Source organism: Amphibalanus amphitrite, unplaced genomic scaffold (genome assembly GCF_019059575.1).
Source record: "Amphibalanus amphitrite isolate SeventyFive unplaced genomic scaffold, NRLGWU_Aamphi_draft 000145F_arrow, whole genome shotgun sequence".
NCBI lineage: Eukaryota > Metazoa > Arthropoda > Thecostraca > Balanomorpha > Balanidae > Amphibalanus > Amphibalanus amphitrite.
In genome coordinates, this window is record NW_024881640.1 from 474,433 (window position 1) to 501,262 (window position 26,830).

General features: G+C 48.4%; 3 protein-coding genes across 5 annotated transcripts; 1 reads left to right on the forward strand and 2 right to left on the reverse strand.

Moving 5' to 3' along the window:
* Positions 1-1,237: 1,237 nt before the first annotated feature.
* Positions 1,238-14,623, reverse strand: LOC122382714 (cuticle protein CP14.6-like). Of its 2 annotated transcripts, XM_043368398.1 has the most exons (4): positions 14,393-14,623; positions 2,288-2,322; positions 1,972-2,108; positions 1,238-1,748 (listed from the first exon to the last, which is right to left on the reverse strand). In XM_043368398.1, exons 2-4 carry the CDS (start codon positions 2,294-2,296, stop codon positions 1,391-1,393), a joined length of 504 nt encoding a protein of 167 aa, XP_043224333.1. In that variant the 5' UTR covers positions 2,297-2,322; positions 14,393-14,623; the 3' UTR covers positions 1,238-1,390. The 2 variants fall into 2 exon arrangements, with proteins under 2 accessions (XP_043224333.1, XP_043224332.1); XM_043368397.1 differs by lacking the exon at positions 2,288-2,322.
* LOC122382716 (cuticle protein CP14.6-like) lies at positions 4,578-5,576 on the forward strand. Its single transcript, XM_043368399.1, has 3 exons — positions 4,578-4,610; positions 4,779-4,915; positions 5,158-5,576. Exons 1-3 carry the CDS (start codon positions 4,602-4,604, stop codon positions 5,513-5,515), a joined length of 504 nt encoding a protein of 167 aa, XP_043224334.1. The 5' UTR covers positions 4,578-4,601; the 3' UTR covers positions 5,516-5,576.
* Positions 14,624-22,534: 7,911 nt separating the features above from the next.
* LOC122382717 lies at positions 22,535-26,133 on the reverse strand. Of its 2 annotated transcripts, none has more exons than XM_043368402.1 (2): positions 24,599-26,133; positions 22,535-24,283 (listed from the first exon to the last, which is right to left on the reverse strand). In XM_043368402.1, exons 1-2 carry the CDS (start codon positions 25,745-25,747, stop codon positions 23,876-23,878), a joined length of 1,557 nt encoding a protein of 518 aa, XP_043224337.1. In that variant the 5' UTR covers positions 25,748-26,133; the 3' UTR covers positions 22,535-23,875. The 2 variants fall into 2 exon arrangements, with proteins under 2 accessions (XP_043224337.1, XP_043224335.1); XM_043368400.1 differs by having other exon boundaries at positions 22,535-24,286.
* Between the last annotated feature and the right edge of the window lie 697 nt (positions 26,134-26,830).

Consider the following 26,830-nt stretch of genomic DNA (forward strand, 5'->3'; position numbering starts at 1 on the left):
GAGGTATAACTTCAATTGACCTGACCTAGACCTGGTGACCTTACCTTGAGCGATTTTGGTCTGAAATTTTTACATTTGCAGACAAGGTGCATGAACAGCTGTGTCAAAAATTTCGGATAACTTCTGAATTTTCGCAACGGGCTGTCTTTGTTGCAAATGAGCGAGCAAAGCGTACGAAACTAAGCCTTTCGTAAATGGAAAAACTTCAACTGTCCGGCCTGCCGCGGTCATGCTCCCTGTTATTTCAGTGACCACTGGATTTGCTAGTACTGGACCTATGAACTCTCGCCCGCACATGCCATTTTCCCACAAAATATTTAGTGCAGAGCAGAAAAACTACCTGGGGCGGGGGGGAGGGCAACCCCCATGTGATGGCTAGGGCTAGTTAGTAGTCACTTGCGGTCTTTGCTTGTAGGGTAGCTTCCTCACATTGACCATGTGCTGGACTATTCCCGATGCATGCGGGTGACCTCCACTGCACGTGCCACGTGCAAAAGGAGAGGTGTCAATTTTGCAACTGATGTATTCCCAGTACCGACACCATAACGGAACACCACTATCGGCCACAGCCGAGGATGGCGACAAGGATGAGATAGAAGACCTCAGGGAAGCTACAGCAGGACGGCACCAGCTACCACGGTCCACGGCAGGGAAGTAGCAAGTCAATTTTGTTGTTTCTGCGAATTGTTTAAAATAGTTAATGGCAAGCTGACAGCGTTCGAGCCAGCTGAGGAAACGTTTGAAAATTACTTACAGCGTTTCCAGTTTTATTGTCCAGCCAATGATGTACGAGCCGAGTCCAAGCAAAAGGCTTTGTTTTTAACGGTTGTTGGACAGGCAGTTTTTTTTTGGCAGATAAAAGATTTGCTTAGCTCGGTCCAGCAACAATGGCAATAACTCGTCAATTACTGTGCAGCGTGCCCCCAGTGCTGAAAATTGGCATGTATGCAGGCAATGCATTTCAGGCAACGCAGCGGGCAATGCATTTCCATACGTCACGGTTAGGATGATACTGCACGTACGCACGTGTAAGGGTCGCTTCCCTAGGAATGAGTGGGTAGATTGTGCTCCAATGTGGCACACCGCCAGAGACTGGTAAGTAGGTGGTTGTCCTCAGATCATTTTTAAGTACCGCTTCGCCCTTCTGCACATGCCCCAATGGATGTTTGTCGCCCCAATAGATGTCTTATTGGTTAGATTATTAGACACAGTCACTTATTGTTTAGAAGGCATCTGATCAATGCTGGTTTGTATTAGATACCTTGGCACATATAAGTAACAAAACACGGACAAATAAATAGCAAACAGCATGGCTAGACTTAAATCATTTCACTTGGTCAATAGCGTATCATCTTTCGCACAAAGCCAACCGTCTGAATGAAGTTTGGATCTACTGGTAGCGGGGCCTGTAGCCGACGATGACGCGCTCATACTGGGGCTGGTAGTAGCCGGCGGGAGCTTCGTCATCATCGTCCTCCTCCTCAGGAGCCTCGTAACGCTCCTCCTCCTCATCGTCATCATCATCAGACGCCTCCGGGGTCGGGTACTCGGTGGGCACCGGGGTGGGCAGGTGGGCGCCCTGCGGCTGGAAGCCGTTCCCGTTGGCCACGTAGACCACCTTGTAGACGACACCGTCGTCACCGGTGTAGCTGAACTGGCCGTTGACGTCGTAGCTCTCCTCGTCATCGCCGTATCCCTCCACCGGCCTGCCCGACTCGGAGGCGTAGATGCCGTTCTCAGTCTCGAAACTGAAAATAGGAAAGAGAAAAGGCGTCGTTAGTGGAGGGTCCAAATACGTGTCTTACTTTTTCACTTTTCGGAGAGATTATGGAATCGCAAATCCAGAAAGAATTTAGATGAGCGTAAATGAAATGATATAAATAAATACCCGTAAAAGATGCGAATATTTAGGACACCCTGTGGGGGAATTTATGACGACATTAACCAAAAGTACTACTCACGTTAACTTACTGAGATTCGTAGGACTGGTCTTCGCGGAGCTCTACCTCCTGCTTCAGGATCTGGTACACCTTGGGGGCGTACGTGGGGGCAGCGTAGCTGCGGCTGGGGGCGGCAGCGGCCACGGCCAGCACGGCGGCGAGCACAAACTGTGAAATGGAGGGAAGCAATTTAACTCATATATGATGCTTATTGCTCAATGAAACAACTGGAAAATGTTTAATAATCATAAATAATAATGTGCACCTTATGGCAGCATTAACGAAATGTGATTATCGTAGAAGTATCATTGCGAAAAAATGCTTCATTTTTAGGAACCTATACTTACCAGCTTCATGTTTTTCTGTGTTGGTGTGGATCGGTCTGTGGAAGATCTGATGCTGGTTCCATCCTCCGTTCGTTTTTATACAGTCCCATTGTAGCCTAGAGTGGTTAGCGGAACAATTAACTCTGCCGCCAGGGGAGTGCACCCGTACCCCGGAGGACGCCATCCCCCCTACCTCCCTGTGTCTAGGTCAACAGGGCGTGGCTGGTCGGTCGGTGACCTTCTGGGGGATATACTGATGTCACAAAGATCGGATCGCGATTACGCAGCTAGCAACTCAGCTTGACGTTATCACGATGTCATGACACGATTCTTTTAGTAAGGCGACACAGGGAAATATTCCATTACAGCGAGCAGTTTCTCGAAGAGGTGACAAAATGTGAGCTCACGATAAACCGGCCTATGAAACCGGTCATAATTTAGACTAGAGAGGTCATTATTTTGTGTGGCATGGACTTCGGTCTTACTGAAAATCATGACCGGGCTCAAATGTGCTCCATGGTTCAAGTGAACTTTGTTTGCCTATTTCTTTATTTTTCATTTTCACAGAACGTTGCTCCAGACTACGCTCGAAGTCCAGGACCAGAGCAAATAAGTAGAGATTTTGAGTGTGAGTGATCGACTGGTCCCTAAATAAATATTGAAAAGCTCACAATTCACATATCGATAAGGTCCCTACTTCTGGAGGGACACAATCGTCTGCAGAGTAATCAGTTAAGTACGTAAACTTCATTTTCAAAAGAAAAAATGTCGAGCCACTAGATCTTGCTAAAAACAACCCATATTTTCACCATCCTGCAGCTGTGGTTAGAGGTATAAAGTGTAGTTATAAGCGCTGAATAATTTAGAAAAATTACGGGAAGTATTTTTCATTATGTTTTATTATATATTATATACTTTTATGTGTAGATGCTATCAGTTCCCAGTGACGTCATTTGGGTCTTCCGCGTCTGTCCCAGTCCTAGCGTCTGTCGGATCCAACAGCTCTTTGCGCTATGCTGTAAAAAAGAAAAGAAAAAGAAAACAACTTTCGCCAATTGTGTTACTTACTATTTATGTATGTACATACAATTAAGACACAGCTCCAATATAACATACAGCTGCGTAATAAAATTGCGTTAATTCCGGCATGGGCGTAAGAACCTCACAACAAGTGAGGTTCGCACGCCAGCGAAACTTCGCCACTTTGTGGGAACCCAATACCCTATGAAGAAATTCTTTGCAGTTTTGTGCTCATCTCACGTTTCTGAACCATTTTCTGCTCTTAGTTTTGTATTCAAATCAAAAAGTAAAGATTTCTTTAAAATGGCTGAGAAGTGGGGGGGGGGAGGGTATGGACTGGACCCCCAGTCCCCTTCTCCTACGCCTATGAATTCCGGTCAGTTTTGTCACAGCACTTTTTTGTCGTTTTGAGGCGCAGGCTAAGCAGAGACGCATAAAATAGATCATTTATCGCACCTTAGTTAAACCAAGACATTGCCAAGATGGTGGTAAGCCGTCTTAAACAAAATTGAATCCAAAGCAATAAGAAATATGGAACGTGGAGTGTCAAGCTCGCCTATTATAGCCTCCTGAAATGATGAGTCATCCTTTGCACTTACGCTAGAAGATGCTATTCTTCAACCTCTGCATACGATACGAAGATGCTACTTTCAACTTCGGCATCACTCATATTATGCGAAAAACACATTTCAAAATATTTGATATGATTATCAGAAAACTTACGCTTTGGAGCGCTCATATGAGTAACATTATGAATATGAAAGAGAGGAAATATGTAAATGTTGGCCTCTCCTCGACAATTAGATTACTTTGATAGCCAAAAATATGCATTGATATTTCGGCCAACAGGCCTCCCTCAGAATGAGACAGTGTACACAAGTGTACGAGAATACAAAAAAAAATATGGTTAAATGATGATGATAATAATGAAATGAAATGATGATGAATGAATGATAAATGATAATGATTCATTTATATACTTGTATACACTGTCTCCTTCTGAGGAAGGCCTGTGGCCCGAAATATTAATATATATATTTTTTGGCAATCAAAAGAATTTAAATGTCGAGGAGATGTCAACTTTTTACCTATCTTCTCTCTTTAATAATTATTAGAAAGTGTTCATCGTCCCAGTTTAGAGTCAGCGAGTCGAGAGACAGCGGAGTCCTTCGATGTGAGTGTGACCTTCGCTGACCCAATCGGGCGACAGCTGTCCACTGACCAGTCTACCCAGACACAGGAACGGTATAAAGGAGGACCGGAGGATGGAACCGGCATCAGATCTCACACAGACAGATCCACACCAACACACAACATGAAGCTGGTAATGGCGTGAACATTTTTGGATTAAATCGATTCAAACTAGTTTTCATCAACATGACGTATCGGGATACATAATACTCTGCAAACTAGAGAGGAGATGAGACAACGCATGACTATTTACCGCCGTAATTTTTACAAATGTGATGACAATGCGCGTCTTTCTTCACAGTTTGTTCTCGCCGCCGTGCTGGCCGTGGCCGCCGCCGCCCCCAGCCGCAGCTACGCTGCCCCCACGTACGCCCCCAAGGTGTACCAGATCCTGAAGCAGGAGGCAGAGCTCCGCGACGACCAGTCCTACGACTCTCAGTAAGTTCATACTTGGGACTTTGTATACCTTGGGACGGGTTCATGTTCCTGTAAATTTTTCGATAGTTAATGATATGGTGCATAAATACGTTGCTGCGCTTATTTACACCTGTGTATGACGTTCATCTCAAGTCTATCTGAAGTTGCAATTCCATAATTACTGTTGAAAGCAAAGAAGTGCGATATTTCATTCGCACACTCGACTAACAATGTTTTTTTTTTTCTCTCTTTCCCTTTCCCAGTTTCGAGACTGAGAACGGCATCTACGCCTCCGAGTCGGGCAGGCCGGTGGAGGGATACGGCGATGACGAGGAGAGCTACGACGTCAACGGCCAGTTCAGCTACACCGGTGACGACGGTGTCGTCTACAAGGTGGTCTACGTGGCCAACGGGAACGGCTTCCAGCCGCAGGGCGCCCACCTGCCCACCCCAGTGCCCACCGAGTACCCGACCCCGGAGGCGTCTGATGATGATGACGATGAGGAGGAGGAGCGTTACGAGGCTCCTGAGGAGGAGGACGATGATGACGAAGCTCCCGCCGGCTACTACCAGCCCCAGTATGAGCGCGTCATCGTCGGCTACAGGCCCCGCTACCAGTAGATCCAAACGTCCACTTTCTCTGCGATGTGATACTCTACCTGCGGTGTGAAAGAAAATGTTTTGCTTTTTTTGCTTTGATGGTATTTATTTTAGATGTCGTTAAAAATACACTTGGATCGAAGTGTTACATGATTTCTGTGCTGAGCTTGGCTTTGTTTACCATATTTATTATTTCAAATTTAAACAGGCAGTTATATTTTGTACAGTTTGTGAGGAAGCGCAAGGAAATTGCTCTTTTTGTGTTCTTTTCATCGGCAACATATAGCCGTCTGAAAACGAGCACTCTTATGCAAGGGACACCACTTTTTCCTAATTTTTCATGAGCTGCTTCCTAGTAAAGCAAAGAGTTTTTGCAATAAGCGGCTATAATAGTTAGCATGTCGGAATCAAAAGACGTAGCGCTTTTATTTATACAATTGCTTTATACGCACGAAATTATTTTCAAAAGCAAGAAGGTAGGTATAAGGAGATCGGACTCAGACGAAATATATTACATACGCCTTAGATCAATATTTGTATCCCACTAGAATGGAAATATCTGTCCGAAATGCATAGCAGCACTGTCAGCAGCACAGCAGCAAACACGCATCTGACATATTTTTAATTTTTTTTCTAATTATTTTTGGAGCCCCTCCCAACACCCACCTCATGCTGCTACTTCTCTGCAGGTTTTCTGTTCCCAGGTCACATCAGGTCACCTTCCGTGTCCGCCGCTCCATACGCCCTTCACTCGCCAGTCAGTCGATTCCAGTCGCGCACCGTTAAGGTAACGATCCACAATACATTAGCGGAGTACCCCTGCAACTGAGGCCCCCAGAAGGGGAGGTCGGGAGGGGGCGGGACAGTAGTGGGATGGGCGGGCCCAGGGGCGGAGTTTGGCACCCGGAAGTGACCGTGGGACCGGGACGCCATTTTGTTGCGCTGCCACCTGGCCGGTGGCAGCGGACGGTGTCGAAATGGGTGGCGTGGTGACCCCCCCCCCTCCCCCCAGTGGGGATGGGGGAGGGTGCTGGACGGTGCTGCCAGCGTGGCCGCGGCACATGAGGAGCGGCGTATGGGTCCATGCATGGCAGGCCAGGGCCCGATCGTACTCAGGCTGTATAATAATTTTATTCCAGACATTCCTGAAACGATTGTTCTTTGAAATTAACGTTTAGTGTGCATCCTCATAATAAAAGAGGATAAAAAGACGGTTCATCAAGGATTATCATCATCATCTTCAGGTTAAGTGAGTTCTATACACAAATTATTCCTTATTGCTTCCAAATCTAAAACTGCATTGTATGTTGGTAAGCAATTGCGCCATTTATTAAACCCATCATTGAGAGCACAAAAAAGCACACTATGTCACGACATTTTCAAACAAATGTTCCCACAGCCGCCGTCCTGCTGACCAGTCAAGGCCTATCTCGCAGCTGCTCTCGTAAGAAGCCCACGAGAAAGCTCACCGAACTGCAGCTGTCGAGCTTTGAGTCAGTGACATGCCATCGCCTGACCGACTCCCTGTGTGCCGGCTGGCCAGCAGGCGTCATGCCGCCTGCATTATGCCCAATGCATATGCATGTGAGCCGGTCAGAATTATTCAGATGGTGTCTTTGACGCGGCGGGCAGCTGCGGCGTCGGATGGCGTTCAGGCTGCTGCCTTCGGCATCCGCTGCTGTTCCGACTGCTGCCGAAACTGCCGTCGCCACCCGAGTGTGAATCCAGTGGAGAGTGAGACGACGCACAGATAAATGACTGAAGGTGAGTGAACGGGAAAGCCTTGCTTTTTTGCATTGGCAGGCATTGTCAATTGCAGGGGTGGATTATTGGGCTTTGTCTCGATGTTGTAGGTAAGTTAAGTATAATTACGAGCTTTGCTAGGTAAGCATATGGGTTTCACCAGTCACCTCTCATGTTCATAGCGATTGAACAAAACTTCAAAATACATACAGTCCTGTACTTACAGGGTGGACCAGGGTTGTGCTCGACTCTAAAAAATTTGCCGACTCAACTCATCATTCAACTTCAGAAAGCCCTGACTCAACTCTGACTCAAACAAGGAGCTGATTTTTCCCTTGACTCGACTCATGACTCAAGCGTCTGAATGAAAATATGAGTTGACTCAAACTTGACTCAATTTTTGTTGAGTCAACTGAGTTGACTCAAAATTGACTCAGATAAAAAAGTTGTTGAGCTGGGGGGGGGGGGGGGGGGGGGGTGAAAAAAAATCCAGCAGCAGGGCCACGGCTAAGTTGTTAAGCGGGGGGGATGTTTGACTCAAATCAATGTCAAAAGCTATTTTTCTGACTCAACTCTGACTCAACTCAACGTCTTAATATTTTTGTCCGACTCAACTCTGACTGAACTCAACAGCTCAACATTTTATCCGACTCGACTCAAATCTGACTCATTTGAGTCAGAGTTGAGTCAAATTTCTGACTCGACTCATGAGTCAAGCACAACCCTGGGGTGGACCAAAAAGGATGGACACATTTTGAACTCGCATAAAACATGCTTTATTGCATGCATGTGACTAGATATGGTACCAAACGAGAGTAAATTTCGTGGAAATTCATAACGGCATCACTCTCATCTGCTTTCTCTCGTTTTCAGTCTCTCACAGCAAATGTTCGAAGAGACCGCCTTCTCGAGACAGCCACAGAGCGGCCGATATGGTGGCTGACGCGATAGCCCGACGACACATGTTAGCTGGTATGGCTCACACAGTTTTGGTGATCGCTCTCTTCAGGTCACAGAGACCTTCCTTGTAGACCTGGCCCTTGAGATGAGATGATAAAGAAGTCACTGCACAGCAGCAAGGTCACCGAAATGGTGTGCCCTCAGCGGAAAAGGAATCGTGGGTCCACTTTGGTTCGAGGAAGGGAGCGGCGACACTGTGACCGTCAAGCAACAGCGCATACCAGGCGGCGCTGAGGAAGTTCTGAGAGCGAGTCCAAATGAAGCATGGCAGCCTCATCATAGACCTTATGTGGTTCCAGCAAGACGGTGCGCCTCCACACATGGCAAAACAGCGCTCAAGTGCATCGAAAACCACTTCGGTGACCTGCTGCGGGCTGATATCCCGCGGTGCCAGTCGAAACTGGCCTACCGTCTCATCCGACCTGACCCCTATGGATGTTTTACTGTGGGGTCATCTCAAGGGCCAGGTCTACAAGAAAGGTCCAGAAAGCCTCTGAACTGAAAAGAGCGATCAGCAAGGCTGTGTGAGCCATACAAGCGGGCTATCGTGTCAGCAGCCAGGCTGGTCGCTCTGTGCCTGTCTCGCGAAGGTGGTCACTTCGAATATTTGCTGTGAGAGACTGAAAACGAGAGAAAGCAGATGAGAGTGATGCCGTTATGAATTTCCACGAAATGTACTCTTGTTTGGCATCATTCCCAGTCACATGCATGCAATGATACATGTTTTATACGAGTTTAAAATGTTTCCATCCTTTTTGGTCCACCCTGTATATTGGCTCCTAGCCCGCGCCCTGGTGGGGGGGGGGGCTATTTTTTGCCCCCCCTCCAGACTTTTTGATATATCTCCAGAACCGCTGCGCCGATCGTCACCAAACTCTCAGTACCCTCCCGGACATCAATTTTACACATTGTGACCAAAAATTTTTCCAAAGGCTATGATAGGTTGGCCGGAAATGACGTCAGAGTGACGTCATGTTCTGCCGTTTTCGACCCAAAAAAGGGTTTCGCGGGAAGAGCTGTCAGGCCTATAGCTTTGCAAATACAGAAAAATGATAAAGACATAAAAGCTGTAGAATCAACAGGGCTACAAAACTGCTATCTCGGATTTTTGAAATTTTTGGATTTTGACCCCTAAAAATCAAAAAATAAATTTTTTGCATATAATAATCGAAAAATCCAAAAAGTTTTTTGAATTTCGCAAAAACCGGAATATATGTGATAGTCCTTACCGCCTTCCATCCACATACCAAATTTGAGATCGATACCTCTTTTTTTGGCGAAGTTATAGCGAAAAAACTGTTCAAAATTGATGACGTCAAATTTTCAAACTCAATTTTTAGCAACTCTAGACCCCGTAGCGCAAAACAAAGACCACCATTAGACTCCCCGTGACGAGCTGCATCGAATCAATACCCATTTTATGCAAAACTATCAACTTTAAAATTTGACCTTTTTTGGCCTGACCTTGACCTGACCTTGACCTGAACTTCACCAGAAAGTGACCTAAGCCGTACCTGATAGTCTTATAACCAATACCATTGAGTTGGAAATGAAAAATTGGCCATAAAACATGCATCACACAACCTTAGTAAAGTTGGGCTCATGTGACCTGACCTGTGACCCTTGGTGACCTGACCTGTGACCTGACCTGGTATTGTCAGTGACCTCTAATAGTAATATATCTACTAGGCAACTGACGCCCTATCGCTGATTCTCGACAAAATGCGTTTTCCTCGGTGTTATAGCGCATTCCCTAGAAGACCCGTGAACGGTGAAACATTTCATCTTTGACCTGACCTGTGACGTCATCGGTGACCCCGAGGTCAATGAAATTTGGTTTTCCTCGACAAATTTGACAGGCCTTTCGAACGCCGTTTGAATTTTGCGGATCCGTCCAGTAGTTTCGGAGATACGAGGGGGGGGCAAAAAATAGCCCCCCCCCCCCCCACCAGGTCGCGTTATAAACAGACCCCACCAGGGCGCGGGCTAGAAAACAAAAACGACTGCTATAGTATCGGAGCAACATATGGTGCCATAGGTCTGAGATAGCCATAAATATTTTCCTTGACAAAAGCTAGTAGTTGATATATGATGAGGTATCAGCAGTACACTTCTTCAACCTAAATCGTAAGAAAATGAGATGAATGGAAACCGTATATGTAAGTACACTAAACCCGCGCCCCACTGGGAGCGGCGGCTATTCATAGCCCCACTCCCGTTTTTTTGCAATAACTTCTAAACCGCTTAACATATTGCCGCCAAACTTTCAGTACCTTCGGCTGCATCAATTTGACACCTTATGTCAAAATTTGAACTTCTTATCTAGCATAGGTCGGCGGAAACGACGTCAGAGTGACGTCATGTTCGGCCGATTTCGACACAAAACATTGAACCACGGGAATCGCTCCCAAGAGCTCAGTTTTTTAGCTAGATCCAATTTTTTTTGCATGAGAGGACTCAAAATGGACTGTGCTGTGACCTAGCCTCAGCTGTATTCAGATGAAAATGGCATCAAATGACACAAGCGACACCGGATTCGAAATCTAGGGCCTAAATGGACCATAAAACACGCGTCACGTGACTGACTTATGATATCATATTCCCGTGACCTGTGATGACCTGACCCTGACCTGAAAATCAAAGTACAAGTTTGGTACCCTCAGGGTATCTAAAACACCTGCTCACGAGTGTGTAAACCAAAAATCAGCCTGATCTGACTTGTAAAACGGCAGCTAGAGCCCAAAATGTGAACAAGCCAAACATCGATAATTTTTACTTTGACCTGACCTGTGACGTCATCGGTGACCTCGAGGTCAATGAAATTAGGTTTCGTTTGACAGTTTTTCCGGGGCTATCAGATGCCCTTTGAATTTTGACGATCGGCCCAGTAGTTGAGTAAGGAGGGGGGCTATGAATAGCCCCCCCCCCCCCCGTAGGGCACGTTATACACAGACCCAGACAGATAATATTTTTGGACTTCCAGAGCCCTTCGCCCTATATCTTCGAAGGGTGGACACCATCCCGCCCCAGAGAAACAGGCCCGGGGGTAAAAGCGCGAGCGTTCCGAAGATTGTCTCTGAGCATGACGGGGTATACGCGAACTATATAACTGATTCAGCTCATAGAGCAATTGCAGCCATGCAGAGCTCCTCAACCTGCTGCAGAGGAGCTCAAGCTGCTGGAATACCCTGCGTGCGATATCGTTGCCGCCGATGAACAGGGCGACCTGTTGTGTCTGGCGCCGCAGGAGACAGTGGAAACGCTTATCACCGACACGTTCGCTTGTTCCGCTTTGCCTTGCAATTATGCCCTAAGCGGGCGGTATAATGCGTTATGCAACAGCGTTGACTATGCAAGGTCATAAGCCAGTCGATACTAAGACGACCGGACTAGGTGCAAAGCCATAAGCAGACCATACCGGAGACGACCGGACTATACATATTTACAAGGCCATAAGCATCGGCGACATCGGAGACGACTGATTTAGGTGCAAGGCCATAGGTGCAAGGCCATAAGTTTCCGATGATTGACCAGTAATGCGCATTTCACACAGGCTTGGGTGATACCGGAGACGACCGGACTATGCAAGGCTATGAGCAGGCGATACCGGAGACGACCGGACTATGCAAGGCCATGAGCAGGCGATAATGGAGACGACCGGACTATGCAAGGCCATAAGCAGGCTATACCGGAGACGACCGGACTATGCAAGGCCATGAGCAGGCGATAATGGAGACGACCGGACTATGCAAGGCCATAAGCAGGCAATACCGGAGACGACCGGACTATGCAAAGGCCATGAGCAGGCGATACCGGAGACGACCGGACTATGCAAGGCCATGAGCAGGCGATACCGGAGACGACCGAACTATGCAAGGTCATAAGCAGGCTATACCGGAGACGACCGGACTATGCAAGGTCATAAGCAGGCTATACCGGAGACGACCGGACTATGCAAGGCCATAAGCAGGCGATACCGGAGACGACCGGCTCATAATCAAGCTCTGCATTGAAACGACATCATTGAGACACTTGTTATTAAACTTGAGATAAAAAGCCAGTTTGACTCAGCAGGTTAAAGTCGGTATGACTGGGGTAAGACATAAGCGGAAAGCAGCTCCGTATAGCATTGCCTTCGTAACGTTGTCTTCGTATACGAAGACAACGATTGCATTGCTAGAGGCGTGACGCAAAAACCGTCAAGTGACACACCCGGATAATGCATGTAGTTTGAGAGAAAACTCTGTCTGGGGGGCTCAAACATAGCTCTGGTATTGCAGCCGGCATTCGGCAGTACCGGGAACGACGGGAGCATAAGCGAGCTATATATACTGAGCTGATGAGTTACTGAATTTGAGAGATGCTATGCTCTACTGGACATTTCATTACTTTAATAATTTGTTTGAGATATTTAAGATATCGAGTGCAAATTATCCTATGTGCTTCTAACGAGGTATTACGCATTGGGCTATGGAAACGGCCGGGAGATACCTACGTACTAATTTCTCCGACGGCTGCACCGGAGACGACCGGAGCCGAGACTGCACTAAGCCGACAACGCAGCTGTGAAATGTGTTACGGAAATTTGACCAGTAGTACGTATTTTATTGGTTTGCCATTAACAAGGCGGCAGCACCGGAGTCGACCGGAGCCTATGCTAGCTCGACCCTTTTATTGGTTTGCCATTAACAAGGCGGCAGCACCGGAGTCGACCGGAGCCTATGCTAGCTCGACCCTGAGACGACAACGCTTTGAACGCGCGCTCGACTCAAACGCAGCGCTAGCTGAATATGCTACTGAAATTTGACCAGTATTTTACTGGTTTGCCATTAACAAGGCGGCAGCACCGGACTCGGGTGCGACCGTAGCATAAACAAGTTATTCATATACTTATATATATACTTATATATATATATACTGATAATATGCACTGAGCCGACAACGCAGCTGTGATGCCTATAAACGACGGAAAAGTCGCAAATAGTGCAGCCTTTTCTTTACATAGTCTGCCGTTTAATACGAAGAACCGGCAATGCCGATAAAATGACCGGACAAACAAGCCAACTTGTGTTACCTAAAAATGTGGTATGTGGCGTGCCAACATGGCGTACTCTAAGTAATAGCCGGTAACACTTGGCATGGCCGGAGAAAAATCCAACATGTCCTGAGCCAGTGCAATTGAGAGGCCTTTATGCTACTGTCTCATGCCAGAAAACGCAGCATTTAATGCGTCAGGCTGCCCTGTGTGCCGGAGACAACCGGAACTTGACTACTAATGGAATAATATTGCCAAGTGACGCGTACTTCTGCTCATTTCTGCTCGTTAGAGAAAAAAAGCAAACCATAGACGCACGGGGCACGCGTTAAGCGAGCCCTGTACTGAGGCAGCAATGCATAATGAGTCGTGTTACCCAAGGCTACTTTGTGTTACCAGAGTTTTATTATTTTTTTTTTATTTTGCAAAACGCCCGGAGACGACCGAGGTTGAGGCAAGCGATGCACTGAGACGCCAATGCAGCGGTGGAAAAGCTCATATGTACTAATCCATCGCAAAATTTTCATGCCAGGCTGCTGTAATAGCTGTAGTGATGTAGCTGTAAGTTATTTGTCCATCACTCACTTATGTATCTGCGTCCGAATCTGGTCAATGCGAATCGCCTCATGCGGGAGAGAGGTCAGTAGGTCAATGCCCCGGGGGCCCAGTGGGCAGGTCGGCCGGACTAGTGTCCGGGCCGCGCCGGCCAGGCACCAGACGCCGATAAATGCCCCGAGGCATGAGCAGCTGATGCGGCTGGCGACCGTCCACGGCACAGACGGGGAAGGAAACCGGTAGGCGGGGACGGAATTAGACCGTCCCATGCAGCTCAAAACTCAGCGAGAAGTTAGATTTTGCTTGATTGGTGCTACCTATAGGTACTTAGGTAATTTACAAACGAGCCTCCTAAAATGCGAAAATCATGCTGCTAGACCGGAGGTTGACGAGGTAGACCGGAGGGCCGAGAATATTGCGCGCACAGCACAGACTGTCAAGCTCGCACGTAACGCGAAACATTAAGATGTCATCAGCGATGAAACCAGTCAGACTTGGAAAGTCAAGTCCAAGCAAAGAATCTAGATGCAATATCTGCTGATCGGCAATGCGGCCGCAAAGGTATCGACATAGTTATCACTAATGCGATCTCCAAGACACCTCACCTCCAGTGCTGTCAAGCAGCAGCAGTGTCGAAAAAAACACGACACGTCACGAAAAGCAGGAAGCGCCGCGCTCAGCCCACGGCTCAGTGGCTGACTGCTCTCGGCGGCGCTGCGAGCGCGAATGACCCGGGCTCGGGTCATGCGGACCTGACGAGCGGGCGGTATGACGCAATCACATGGGCGGCGCTCGCCCTCACCGCGGAGAAAAAACATTATCAGTTGACTTATAATGTTACATTTTGGACTTATTTTAATATCATTTCATTGTATCATGAGCATAAGGTCATTTTCTACCATCATAATATTCATAATTATGCTCAAACTAGCCATAGCTCACCTTAATGTGATCGCATCGAATAAGGTTCGGTTTTGAGTAATCAGAAGTAGGTATTTGCAACTTGCAAGCCTTTGGACTGAGAAGCGTGGCCATACATGCTATAAATTAAGAGCCCAGAAAAATGGTTGAGACTCTTAAACTCTAGAACAGAAAACACTGGAGCTAAAAATAGCAAGATGATGGCTGGTTCACTACCGCGCGGTTCGGTTAAAACAACCATCAGTGCGCATTGTGGGTTCAGTTGCCTCTCATTAGCCCGCCTTTTACGGCCATGCCACACGGCCTACAAATGGCAACAGACCAAACCAGACTGCAAAATGACTCTGGTGGCCTCCAGACGGACGGAATGACTCGTCTGGGTGTCTGCTGTCAGTGCCCCCGTCTCCACCCCCCCCCCACCCCCCCCCCCCCCCCAGTGGCACCCCCCCCCCCCCAATCCTGGCCGCAGGCATCACTCGCGGTATAACTCCGACCCACAGTCCACACCCATCCGTTTTCAGCCCCGGGTCCAGCGTGGCACATTCGCTCTTCCAGTAAACGTTTTTCGCTGGCGCCGCACCGGTTCCCATTCGCTGCCTCCTACTGTCGGTCATTCATCAATTTTAACGACAGCGAGGCCATCAGGTGCAACGACATGAGATCGCGCTGGCGGAGAGGTACTAGGAACCAACGTGCGTTAGTAGACTGTTGTCTGAGGCGGGCGATGGGAAGCTACTGATTGTAAAACGGGCGAAGTGGGCGCCGCCGACTTCCGAGCATTTATCGCATTGCTCCCGACGGGCTCATTTTCTGTCAAGTGATGTAAGCTGAGGACGAAGGGCCATAAGTTGAGAATTACCACATTTTTATTGACACTCAGCAGAAAAGGAAAATCAAACGATGGGTAGTGGCTTTGCAGACTGGTAAATGCCGGACGGAGACAGAGTAACATACTTCTTGAATCATAAGACCGAGAAAAGGCTTCTAGTTAGTAAAAGATTCTGGGTAGCCAAACTGTTGTTACGAGACTGAAAGGATAACCGATGAGGGTCATTCTTATTTGAGGGAATTTCAGGTATCTTCTCCTTTGTCGATAGCGCATCAAGAGGCTTCAACTCAGACGCAGGCCAGCACAGCTCTGATACAGAAGACCCTTAATAGTCGCAGAAAGTCCATTGTCCAGAATGAGTAAAAATACACAGTATTTGCACTCTGCAAGCACAGCTGACCCTCGAGCCCTTCAAGCAGAGACAATCTCAAAATCACGGCAAAATTTGGTGCGCGACAAACTCAAAAAGGAAATGTTATTGAACATCTCATTTAAAAAAATCAAACGTACCATTATTTTGGGGTATTTCGCTCTTCGAACTTATCTTTGGTAAAACAGCGTGCTACCAATAAATTCATGTCTGTCTGAGGCTGGGTATCTACACTGCGTCTTTATAGCAGGAAGCCCTTGAAGTCGTGCTAGTCTGCCAGAAATGTAAGCTTGTGCATCCTCAGACGCATTTTCTTCATAGCTGTCATATATCTTTCACTTAGAAACAAACAGGGATTATCCATGTAAGCTCATTAGCATGCTCTGTAAACGAGCGATTAGTTTGCCTTCATGTCTGAGAACTGCTATAAAAAGCAACAAACGCAACACAGCGTGTCAGCTTCGCTGTCGGAGCTGATTTTTCACAGCAATAAACAAGGTCATTCACTGACAGAGAAATAGCACGGTACGCATTGAAATGGGTTATTACTGAAACTATACCCACTATCACACTAAGTATAGGGGACATCACCATCGAAGCTATGACTTACCCCCGAGACGTTTATCCCTGTAATTCAATGGCGTAGTAAGTGCGACAACCGGTGTTTTTCGTTTCAAAATGAAATAGCAATTGAGAGAGTTGTCAAATATTTCACAGCACTTCCTGCTTATTACATAGATCGGTCAATAAAGTAAAGGAGATTACATGGCCGAGCAAAATTTATTCAATTTAGCACTACTAAAGCCCTTACCACCAAGTTTGTACATAATTACTGGAACGTAATGCTGTTTAAACAGAATACGATTTATGTGTTTCCTCAGCGGTAAAATGTTGATCCTTGTCTTACTGTTATTACATGGATATGTAGTGGGTCTACACGAAAGAAACAACAGAAACCCTGTACTTAGTGAGCACCCGGGGCTAAATAGGAGCGTTGAACCTCCAGGAGTATTTGATTTGCGTCTATCAGTGACTCAAATCACACGCCCACTGCCCACGTGCACAAAATGAGTCCCAAAGTCCAAAGCGACGTCTGATAGATCCTGGTAGTCTGATGCCGATAAAGCGTTGACACTGTTTCCGTTCAGTATAGCTGGAGAGGGGACAAAAAACGCCAATCTCCAAGCCTTGGTTTGGCCATCCTACACTACAATCTATATCAACTTCCAATAAGAATGAGCATTGATCATGCAACGAACACTGAACAGTGCCGAAGGCCGCGCATATACAACCTCCTGGTGGCGAAGGCGAGGGACATCTGAGAGAGAAAGGGATCAATGAAGCATTCAAATAACATCTTGCGCATAATCCCAGTGAACTAGCGAACTTTGTGGCGAAGTCCATTTAAACCTCTCTATGGAAGGGAAAAGGACGCCGGACCAGTAGCGGCAGAACACCTTCAATTAAGAGGGGGGCACTGCCGACTTTTGGTCCCATTTTTTTCCATGCAACGCCCATAGGGCTAATGTTAAAATGCCAAAATCAAAGGGGGCACGGTGCCCCGGTGCCCTCCCCGTTCCGCCGCCTATGTGCCGGACGGACATTGCGTCGCCTTATCACAATAATTTAGTGCACCGTCTGCCTTATTACCAATTTGACCTCACCCCTGTTGATGGTGTACTAATGGCGGGGCTGTCCGTCTCTGTCAGGGTAGGTGATAAATCGCCGACATCGCTCCAGCCCCCTCCCCCCTCCCCTCCGTCGTCCGGGGAGCAGACATCACACCGCTGTCGGCCGGGGTACGGACCGGCCATTTCGGCCCGAGCCCCGCCCGACTGACCAGCGTCGATGATCGTGTGGGCGGGGCCTCCGCCTGCGTCGGTCGTCGGCGCCGACTATCGTCGTTTTCGTCGGACGTCGTCGGCCATCGCGCGCGGTCGGCAAACCGACGAGGGGTACACTGGCGGCGGCGATGAAAGATAGTAGTTTAGAGAAATGCCGACAGATGTCACTACTGATACCTGGTGACCGCCCGGTCGAGAGACTGCTATGGCACGGGCGGCGGACCAGCCATACGCGGCGGACGCTGGGCTTTAGATAGGGGTGGGACTGGGAATATGCAGGGCCTTGGTTGGAGCCTAAGATAGAGCTGAGCCCAGCTGAAGGCCTCCCGTATGTATCTGCTCGGACGCTGGTCCTGTTTTAGGATCAGAGAGACGACGGGTGGACCTCAAACAACTTCTCATAATATTCAAATAATTCCATCATGAAATAAAACAAATTATTTTTAGGAAATTGAAAAAACGAATCATAGACTTAGTCTAACTTCCCAAAAATATAATGAAGAATAAAACCTTCAACGCCCGGCTTGCTAAGTCATGCTGAGAAAAGTGAGTAAATACAGCGATAAAGAATCACATAAAGTCAGCCACTGCGGGAGGCACTTGATATATCTTTTAAAACATAAACAACACACCATTAGAATGAAAAAATTTGGACATTTGACATGACACAAACGGAATGCTTGCTTGTGATACTTCGTTAGCCAAAAGGTGCTCGAATTGGATTCGTTTCTCAGCACAGCAGAGCTCTGCCCGGCGTCGGGTGTGCCGCGCCTTGCACCTCAGACGGTCGCAGGCCATCCTACTGGCGAAGCCTTGGACTACTCACGGCAGCCTGCAGTTCACCTCACGGCTCACCAAGGATCTTGAGTTCGTTCTGGAAATTCTTGAACTGATTGGGACCAGAAGCAGAAGTCCAGGCAGGAAAAATCCGGACTGTAGGTTGGCCAGGGAGGCTTTCCTTGTTGGGTCCTGAAGATAGGAGAGAGTCTAGCAGGTCTTCAAAAATCAGCCCAATATCCACCTTGGCAAGGCTTTAGGAGACCTTAGAATGTCTTCTTTGAATGCTGTCCCTTCCGCTGACAGCATGGTGTCGAGGCTGGAAGCGTGCACCTTCTGGCTCAGTCAGCTGGAAGAATGGCTCAAACGGGTGATTTGAAGTGCCACGAGAGGTGGTTTGTGCTACAGCAAGCACCCAACAGGAAGAATACTATCTCCTGGTCACCGACGAATCCACGGAAGCTGATTCAATGAAAGAAAGCGTACGGATCGACTCATGGCCGACCTCTGCCTCGCGGAGAAGAGAGGGAATTTTAGCACCTCCTGTAGACAAACCAAGTGTCACAACCGACTTCCATTTGTGTGATGTCAAATACCCAAGATTTATCATTCTAACGGTGTATTGTTTATGGGTTGAAATGTATATTGTGTGCCTCCTGCTAGGGAGTACTTTATTATCATTTTTTGTTGCACGGGCGTCACTTTCTTAACCCTCGCCCTGGCAGGGGGGGGGGGTCGATGCGACCCCCCCCTAAGGTTTTTCGAAGATAGCGTAAAAACGGCGGCGCGCAGCGCCGCCAAATTTGGCACAGCCTATGGGGCAACCTTTTTACATATGACCTGAAAATTTCAGGTCCGGGTGACCTTGGGTCAGGTCACCAGGTCAGAAAAACCGGTACAAGGTCAAGGTCAAATTTCAATTTTCTTATTGCACCTGTCCAGCTCACAGTTTTCGACTGATTTCCTTCAAACTTTCAGGATGTGCTAAGTTCACCGAGTTGTATAACATATATTCCGGTTTTTTTTAGGTCACTGACCTGAGGTCAGTTAGAGGTCATTACGTCGTAATGTTAAGCCTATGGGAAAATGCTAAATTCGGAAAATACTGGAGATATCCGCTTCGTTTGATCTTTTTTTGTGCTTTGAAACCACGGTACTTAACAGCAGGTCACTTGGTGCTTCTTTGTTTGGTGTACTTATCCATGGGTCAGGTCAAATGAGGTCAACTGAGGTCAAATGACGTTTTTGCCAATAACTTGGCACATAATGACGCTAGAGCTTAAAAATGGTATCATTGTGTTCCTGGTGATCAGCCGAATCAAATGATATGCGATATGATGCACCTTGGTTAACTTGAACTTAATTTATTAATTTAAGTTTACTTAAAATTTAAGAAAAACTTTAAGTACACCTAAGCAAGCTAAAAAGTATATCATTCGACGCGCCTTGACGTGCTGAGTTCACTGTTGCTTTTCTTTTTGCTCTATCTTAATTAGATCAAAAGTTATAAGCGAAAAACTTTTGACCTGTTTTTAGCGAAATTTTTACATTTATACCCCCCAAAACCCCCCTAAATATTGACCTAGAGCAACCAAATTTGCACAGGGGCGAGAACTCCGGGGGGCCCACCTACCTACCAAATTTGGTGTTTCTAGGTGCCATAGGAGCCAATCGCGAGGGGGGGGGGTCGCATCGACCCCCCCCCCCCTGCCAGGCCGTGTTATGAAAAATGCCCTGCCAGGGCGAGGGTTAAACTTATTGGTAGGACTGTAATGGTTAATTTCAGAACACCAAAGCCATTCTTTTCATGCAGCGCCATAGGAGAGATCAATGTTAAAATTCTGAAATTGGTGGTAGGGCTCGGGCCCTACTAAGCCTATACAAAACGACACCCATACATAATTGATCGCCCTGTATCATCTTAGAAATATGACCCCTGCCGCTGCATGTTACATTCCTATAACTGGAAAAGGACAGCAGGGTCAGTAGTTAAAATGAACATTGAACCGACCTCAAATAACTTCGGACATTTGCCAAATGTGAACTACGTGTTAGTGTAAAACAAAATTATCTACAATTTAAGCAAGACCGCAATGTCGTATGCAAAGAACATCCCATCGAGCAGGGACGTAGCCAAGGAGGGGGGGGGGGCACGGGGCCACGGGGGCCATGCCCCCCCCCCCCCTGAAGGCGAAAAAATAAAGATAAATAAAAACAGTTGCATCACACCCCGAAAATAGTGGGCCAAATCCGAGGAGTTTTCCTTTTTTGGAGGGGGTACGACACTAGGCAGTGACCTGTGGCACCTCTGACCTCCCTCAGCAAAATCCTGGCTACGTGCCTGCCAGCGAGCTTTTGAGAATCAACGCTGCAAAAGCTGACAGTGCACACTGTAGAAACAATGGCGAGCAAATACCACAGTGGAACTACTGCTCTTTTCAAATATTTGTCCGTCTCCGCTTTTGTTGTGTCGCTTTGTGTCTCCCTCCTCAACAAAAGGAAGGCCACCTACAAATTTCCAGCCTGAATATATGCAGACATTACTCGTCAATTTAGCCAATAAACCGGCACAATGTCTTACAAACACGTCTGTCGATTTGCAGCGCACACCCCACTCGTCCGACAAGCCTGGCCGTGTACCCAAGGCCGGCGACCCGTTGTTCGGGCGGACCTAGCGGGTAGCCGACATAGCGGGCCTAGCGGTGCCACCCTTCAAAAATCACTTCACAATGCATCGCATATGTCCAAATAAAAATGGTTCGCGACCGCTCCCGGATGCTGGCTGGACGGGCGGCGGCGCACGGTCAGGCGGTATAGACACGGGTACGACCGAAACTGGTGCTTGGTGATCGTATCGAACAGAGGCGCCACGCGACCCGGTCAATTCGGTATGGCTGGGGTGGGTACTGGGTACGGATGGCACCAGTACTCAGAGATACATTATCCAAGGGTGTTGTTCGCGATTTACGGTCTCCTTGATGCAAATCGCTTGATGTTTTTTTTTTCTTTAGACCTAAGTTCACGGTCTTCGGTCCACGGTCCACGGTCCACCTCCCACGTCCTAAGTTCTCGTTTATTTCCTTTGCACTTCTCACGTTCTAACGCATATCCACCGGCCACTGCCAATCGTCCACAGTCCACTGTCCACTATCCACTGTCCACAGTCCACTATCCACAGTCCACAGTCCACTGTCCACAGTCCCACAGTCCCAGCTGTCCAATAACCACCGTTCACTGTCTACTGTCCACTGTCTAATCCACTGTCCACCGTCAATGTCAATGATCACCGAACAACCTCCTGTCTTCAGACACTCGTCCCCATCACACACCGCAAATCCCATTCTCGCCTACGTGCATCATCCGCGGTCGGCACTGCGCAGAATCAGGAAGGCATTTCGTGAAAGTTGCCGCGGCGCGACTCACTGCAGCCTTGTACTTTTATCTTTTGCCACATGCGGTCAGTTTGTTGGCGGGTTTTTTGCTGTCGCCGCCGAGCAATCACTCACCATTTTCGGTAGCCGTCACATACTGGTTTTGGAAGATCGGTTCAAGTATGCAGCCGCAAGAGCTCCAAGTTATTGTTCTTTCGCCTGAGCGGGACTGAATGGCCCCTAGCATGCACTGACTAGCTTCTCTGATGCCTAGACTGACATAGTCCGGCACTTTTATTGGAGTTGCAGCGTTGCATGAATATAAGAGCGTCTTCAATAGCACTGAAGGTTTTGGCATGCAAAACAGTCTGCACATGTGCTGATTGTGATGGATTAGAGATATCCGCTTGTTATTGGCGCTCGGACAATGCACGTTCCTATAACCTTATTTTTGAATTATTGTAGGTGTGTCTCACACAATACTTTCGTTAAGTGCAGAGTAAAAAAAAAACGATATTGCTGGAGGCCAAAACATGAAGCCATGCGCCAAGTCTCATTGGCCTCGAGAACGTATTATACCGGTTATGTGCAGCGAAAACTCGTTTTTCTTAAAACCAACGTTACAGACAGCCGTACATGTATTGTACAAACAAACATAAATGCAATCGTCTGCGCCGCAGTGGCACTTGCACGAACCGAGCTCCTTTCCAGTTACTGGTCTATGGCGAGATCATGTTCCATGCGTCAACTTCCAAATCCATGAGCACCAACGCAGACTGACCCCGCCCGCGACCTCGGTCACGGGCCGGGGTCAGCCCCTGGCGGCGAATGTCGTAACTACGGTTTCTTAAAACCAACGTTACAGACATTCGCCGCCAGCCGTACATGTATTGTACAAACAAACATAAATGCAATTCCGTGGAGAGAAAAAATCACAACGTCGCGTCGTAGCACCCATCACACATATGCACCGCCATGTCACTCGAACAGACGCTGTGTAAACGACGGATCTACGCTATTGTGAACATAATGATCCAGGAATACCGACCTGGTCTTCCATCTACCGAGACGCTGCACATCGTCTGCGTCAAACCCGAGCTGCACCGCACGGGTCGCGCCAGTTGGCCGAAAATCTTTCGGTGTGTGACCTTTGGCGAGACCAAAATCCTCCGCAAAATAAATACCCTGCTGTAAAATGGCAGCCACCGAGCTTGCAGAAACTGCAGCATAAGGGCGAACTAAACTAATGAAAACAGGCTTCGAAACTGGACATCGACACGACTCTGTTCTAGCTAAATAAACACGCAGGGCATCGATAGGGTCCGCTGACTTATTGGGGCTAGGCGGGATTGCGACTTGAAACCCCGTGCGCTGAGCGTCGTTCTTTATCCCCAGAAAGGTAACCTGCAGGGTACCATCTGAACGGAACTGAAGCTGATCAGTGGACAGCACAAACGGCGACGTTACCCCCGAGCCTGCATCGAACCTCATCGACAGGGGGGCAATATCTGAGGGCCGCAACATCAGCGCGATAGCTAGCAGACATATCGCCTTCAACCGCAGCAACTTCAACGGTAGCGACTCGTTCATAGCCCACGACTCAAACAGACGAACAAAGGCTGATACATCCATCACGGACGACCGTGTCATGGGTGCCCGTGTGCCGCTTTTCACAATGGCCTGAGACAGACGCACGAGAAGGGGATCGTGGAGTGGGTTGGCTACTCCCATCACCTCGTACAGTGCAGCCAAGGCTGCTGACAAGCAGCGTAACGTAGAGTGGGGTCTGTCAGACACACTGCACTCGCCTACCAGGAAATCAGCCACTACCGCGCCATCTACCGGTGGAAAAATCAATTCACGTATTCTACAAAATTCCTTAAACTTACAGATGTACCTGTCATAATTCGCGTGAGTGGAATGAGCCAAACACAGAGGGAACTGCTCACGTGCAGCAGGAGACCAGCCGAGCGCCTCTAACCGGGCTCTCCAGAGATCCGCCAGGCGAACAGAGTCCACCGTCTGTTGCGGTGCGGCTCTATCTGCTGGTGCGGTAGCAGTGGAATACAGGCCTGCGTCACAGGCGGCAGCCGCAGCGGCGGGCAGACGCTGAGCCGCCGCAGCCGCTCCATCCATGGCTGGCCTGGCCACATCGGGGCAATCAGCGTGGCCTCGGCACGCTGCGCCTGCACCGCGTCCAGCACACGTGCGACCAGCCGGAAGGGCGGGTTTATGAAGTTGTTGTGCTGTTGCCAATCGTTCTGACCCAGAGCGTCCACACCAGCGGTATCGGGGTCCCTGAAGCGGCTGTTGTAGACCGGTAGCAACGCCGTAGACAGGGAGGCGAACCGGTCGATCGTGTGCGGGCCGAACATGCGCTCCAACTGCAGGAACACAGCCGGATGGAGTGTCCACTCGTGACGCAGCGGAATACGTGACAGCTCATCGGGGTCTACATTTAAATATCCTGCAATGTGGTGCGCAACCAGCATGACCTGATGCTCAAAAGCAAACTCCCAAATATTCTGAGCGATGGCGTCCAGGCGACGATCAGCTGACCCAAGCTTGTTAATGAGCGCGACTACCGTGATATTATCGGACAATATCTCGACGGTTTTGCCTCGAAGCGTAGAACAAAATGACAGTAAGGCAAAATAAACAGCTAGTAACTCGCGAAAATTGGACGTTTCTGCGCTCACCTCTGGCCGCCAGAAACCCGAGGCGGTTTGAGCGACCGGGGTGGAAAGTGTCGCTCCCCAGCCAGTCTCGGACGCGTCGGTGGAGAGCTGCAAGTCGCAGCTGGCCGGCGGCACCAGCAGCCGGCCGTTCCACCCGTCCAGCGATGTAAGCCACCACGCCAGATCCTCTCTGGCCTCGGGCGACCACGACATTGCCTCGTCCCAAGACATCCTAGAATTCAACAGACGGTAAATGTTCCGCAACTTCAGCTTGGCCGGGAACACCGCTGCCATCATACTGATACACCTACCCGCGATGCGAGCCAGCAGACGCGCCGACACAGTGGGCCGCTTTAACATCCTACCTATATCCTGCTTCAGCTTCGACACTTTGCATTTTGGCACAGTAATGAACGGCAATTCACCCTCGGACGCACAGTGCACATCGAAACCCAAATAAGACACAACATTTGACGGCTCCAAACACGACTTCTCCCAGTTGACACACAATCCTAATGAAGCTAAAGTATCTAAAAATATTTTCACGTCACTGGCCATTCTATTCTTCGTTGACGTCAATAAAAAATCATCTACGTAGGCCATGACCGACAGGCGTTCGGTCCCTCTCATATACTCTATGACCACACGAACACATTTGTGGAAATAGTACGGGCTAGCCACCAAACCAAATGGTAGAAAACACCACACATACCAGCATCCACCATACTGGAAACCCAGATACGTTCTGAACTCTTCACGGACAGGGAAATGATAAAATCCGTCCTTTAAATCTACAGTGACCGCCAGCTCACCACCTCTCATAACCTCTGGCAGGACAGAAACACCTTCTGACGAAAAATGTGGCACATCACAGTGAGAATTCACATATCTCAAGTCACAAATGAGGCGATATTTGGAATTTTTCTTTGGAACAACCTTCAAAGGGGAGACACAATGCGGCACGTCAGCTACTTTTGCTATAACACCTCTCTTTTCTAGCGCCATCAGCTCAGTTTCCAAAAACTTTTTCTCTGGTTCATTAAAACAGGGATTTTCAAAGACACGGGGCTCTGGAATCTCACGCACAGGCACCGGCACACCATTCATAATCCAGTCCAGAACTGCATCAGGCGCCCCAATGCGCACCCACTCGTCCTTATGCAGCGGCATAATTCCCCTCACAACTCACGTGATGGTTTACTCAGCTGAGAATGTCCCTGTGACGTCATCCGGCTGCTGCGCTCGGGCGGCCAGGTCACGCGGCCCGGGTGCGTACCCGAACCGCCCGCGGCGGAACCTCCAGTCAGCTGATCCGGAGCCCGAGCCCGCCGCGCCGCCGCCGGGTCGCTGACCCGCCGCGTCCAGGCGGTAGCCTCTGCCCGGACCGCCAGAAGCGAACGGGAAGAATGAGCCCCGCCCGCGGAACCTTCCAGAGCCACTGACCTGCCGGTTGTGTCGCGCTCCGGCGATGGACACGGCTCGCTGCAGATTTTCCAGCGCCCCCGGCGTGAAAGCTGCCGGGTTCTGCTGCAGCGTCTGGAACAGCCTGGTCGTCCCGTCATCAAACTCAGTTGGGGAAACTATGGTAAAATCTGCTATTTTTAGCAGTCTGCTATTTTTAGCAGAAATCTGCTAAAAATGGGTACGCATGTGACGTCATCGTACCCAAATATAGCAGATTTGGGTACGGCCCCATACAAAAGCAGATCTGCACCCTAATTGAAGCAAATGCGCATCAAATGCCTGGCAGATTCATGATGAGAATAGTGCTGAGAGTGATCTCAGTTGGTGACATACCAGGGAAATAAGCTAAAATTAAAGCGCTCTATTTATTGCTCCTGCCCCATGTTGAAGAGATACCCCTAAAAGCGTGATCTTTGATCGGCCCTTACGCAGCAAGGCAGTAATTCTCAGACCGGTGGATGGTATCAATTGAAAGAGAATGCGTCAAAGATTAACATGAATTAATTAAAATAACATAAAAATGTTAATTAAGCGTGGAAATTAGTCCCAAACATAAGCTAATTATTGCTCCTACCTCGGCGGCGGCGCTCCCCGCAGTCGGCGGAGAAGCTAAAATAAAAGCCACCATCCTCCTCCGTAAGTCAATTTTAGAGCGGCCGAGTGGGCCGATGCGGGGCCACCAAACTGAGGTGAGACGTGGCTAGTAATTGCAAACCGCCATAGAAATCAATATCTTAAGACGTACAATATGGGATGATTACTCTGAAGCTGGAGTGAAAGCATGAGTAG

Bases quoted from the DNA above. Each gene is read 5' to 3' on its own strand.
- LOC122382716 (XM_043368399.1), top strand. The intron at 4,916-5,157 runs GTAAGTTCATAC...TCCCTTTCCCAG, and splicing joins GACCAGTCCTACGACTCTCA to TTTCGAGACTGAGAACGGCA.
- LOC122382714 (XM_043368397.1), bottom strand. From the start codon at position 14,605: ATGTTTTTTCTCCGCGGTGAGGGCGAGCGCCGCCCATGTGATTGCGTC. The intron at 2,109-14,392 runs GTGAGGTGTCTT...TCCATTTCACAG, and splicing joins GCTGCTTGACAGCACTGGAG to TTTGTGCTCGCCGCCGTGCT. The intron at 1,749-1,971 runs GTAAGTTAACGT...TCCTATTTTCAG, and splicing joins GACCAGTCCTACGAATCTCA to TTTCGAGACTGAGAACGGCA.
- LOC122382717 (XM_043368400.1), bottom strand. From the start codon at position 25,747: ATGCCGCTGCATAAGGACGAGTGGGTGCGCATTGGGGCGCCTGATGCA. The intron at 24,287-24,598 runs GTGAGCGCAGAA...GCTGTGTTCCTG, and splicing joins CGGGTTTCTGGCGGCCAGAG to CAGTTGGAGCGCATGTTCGG.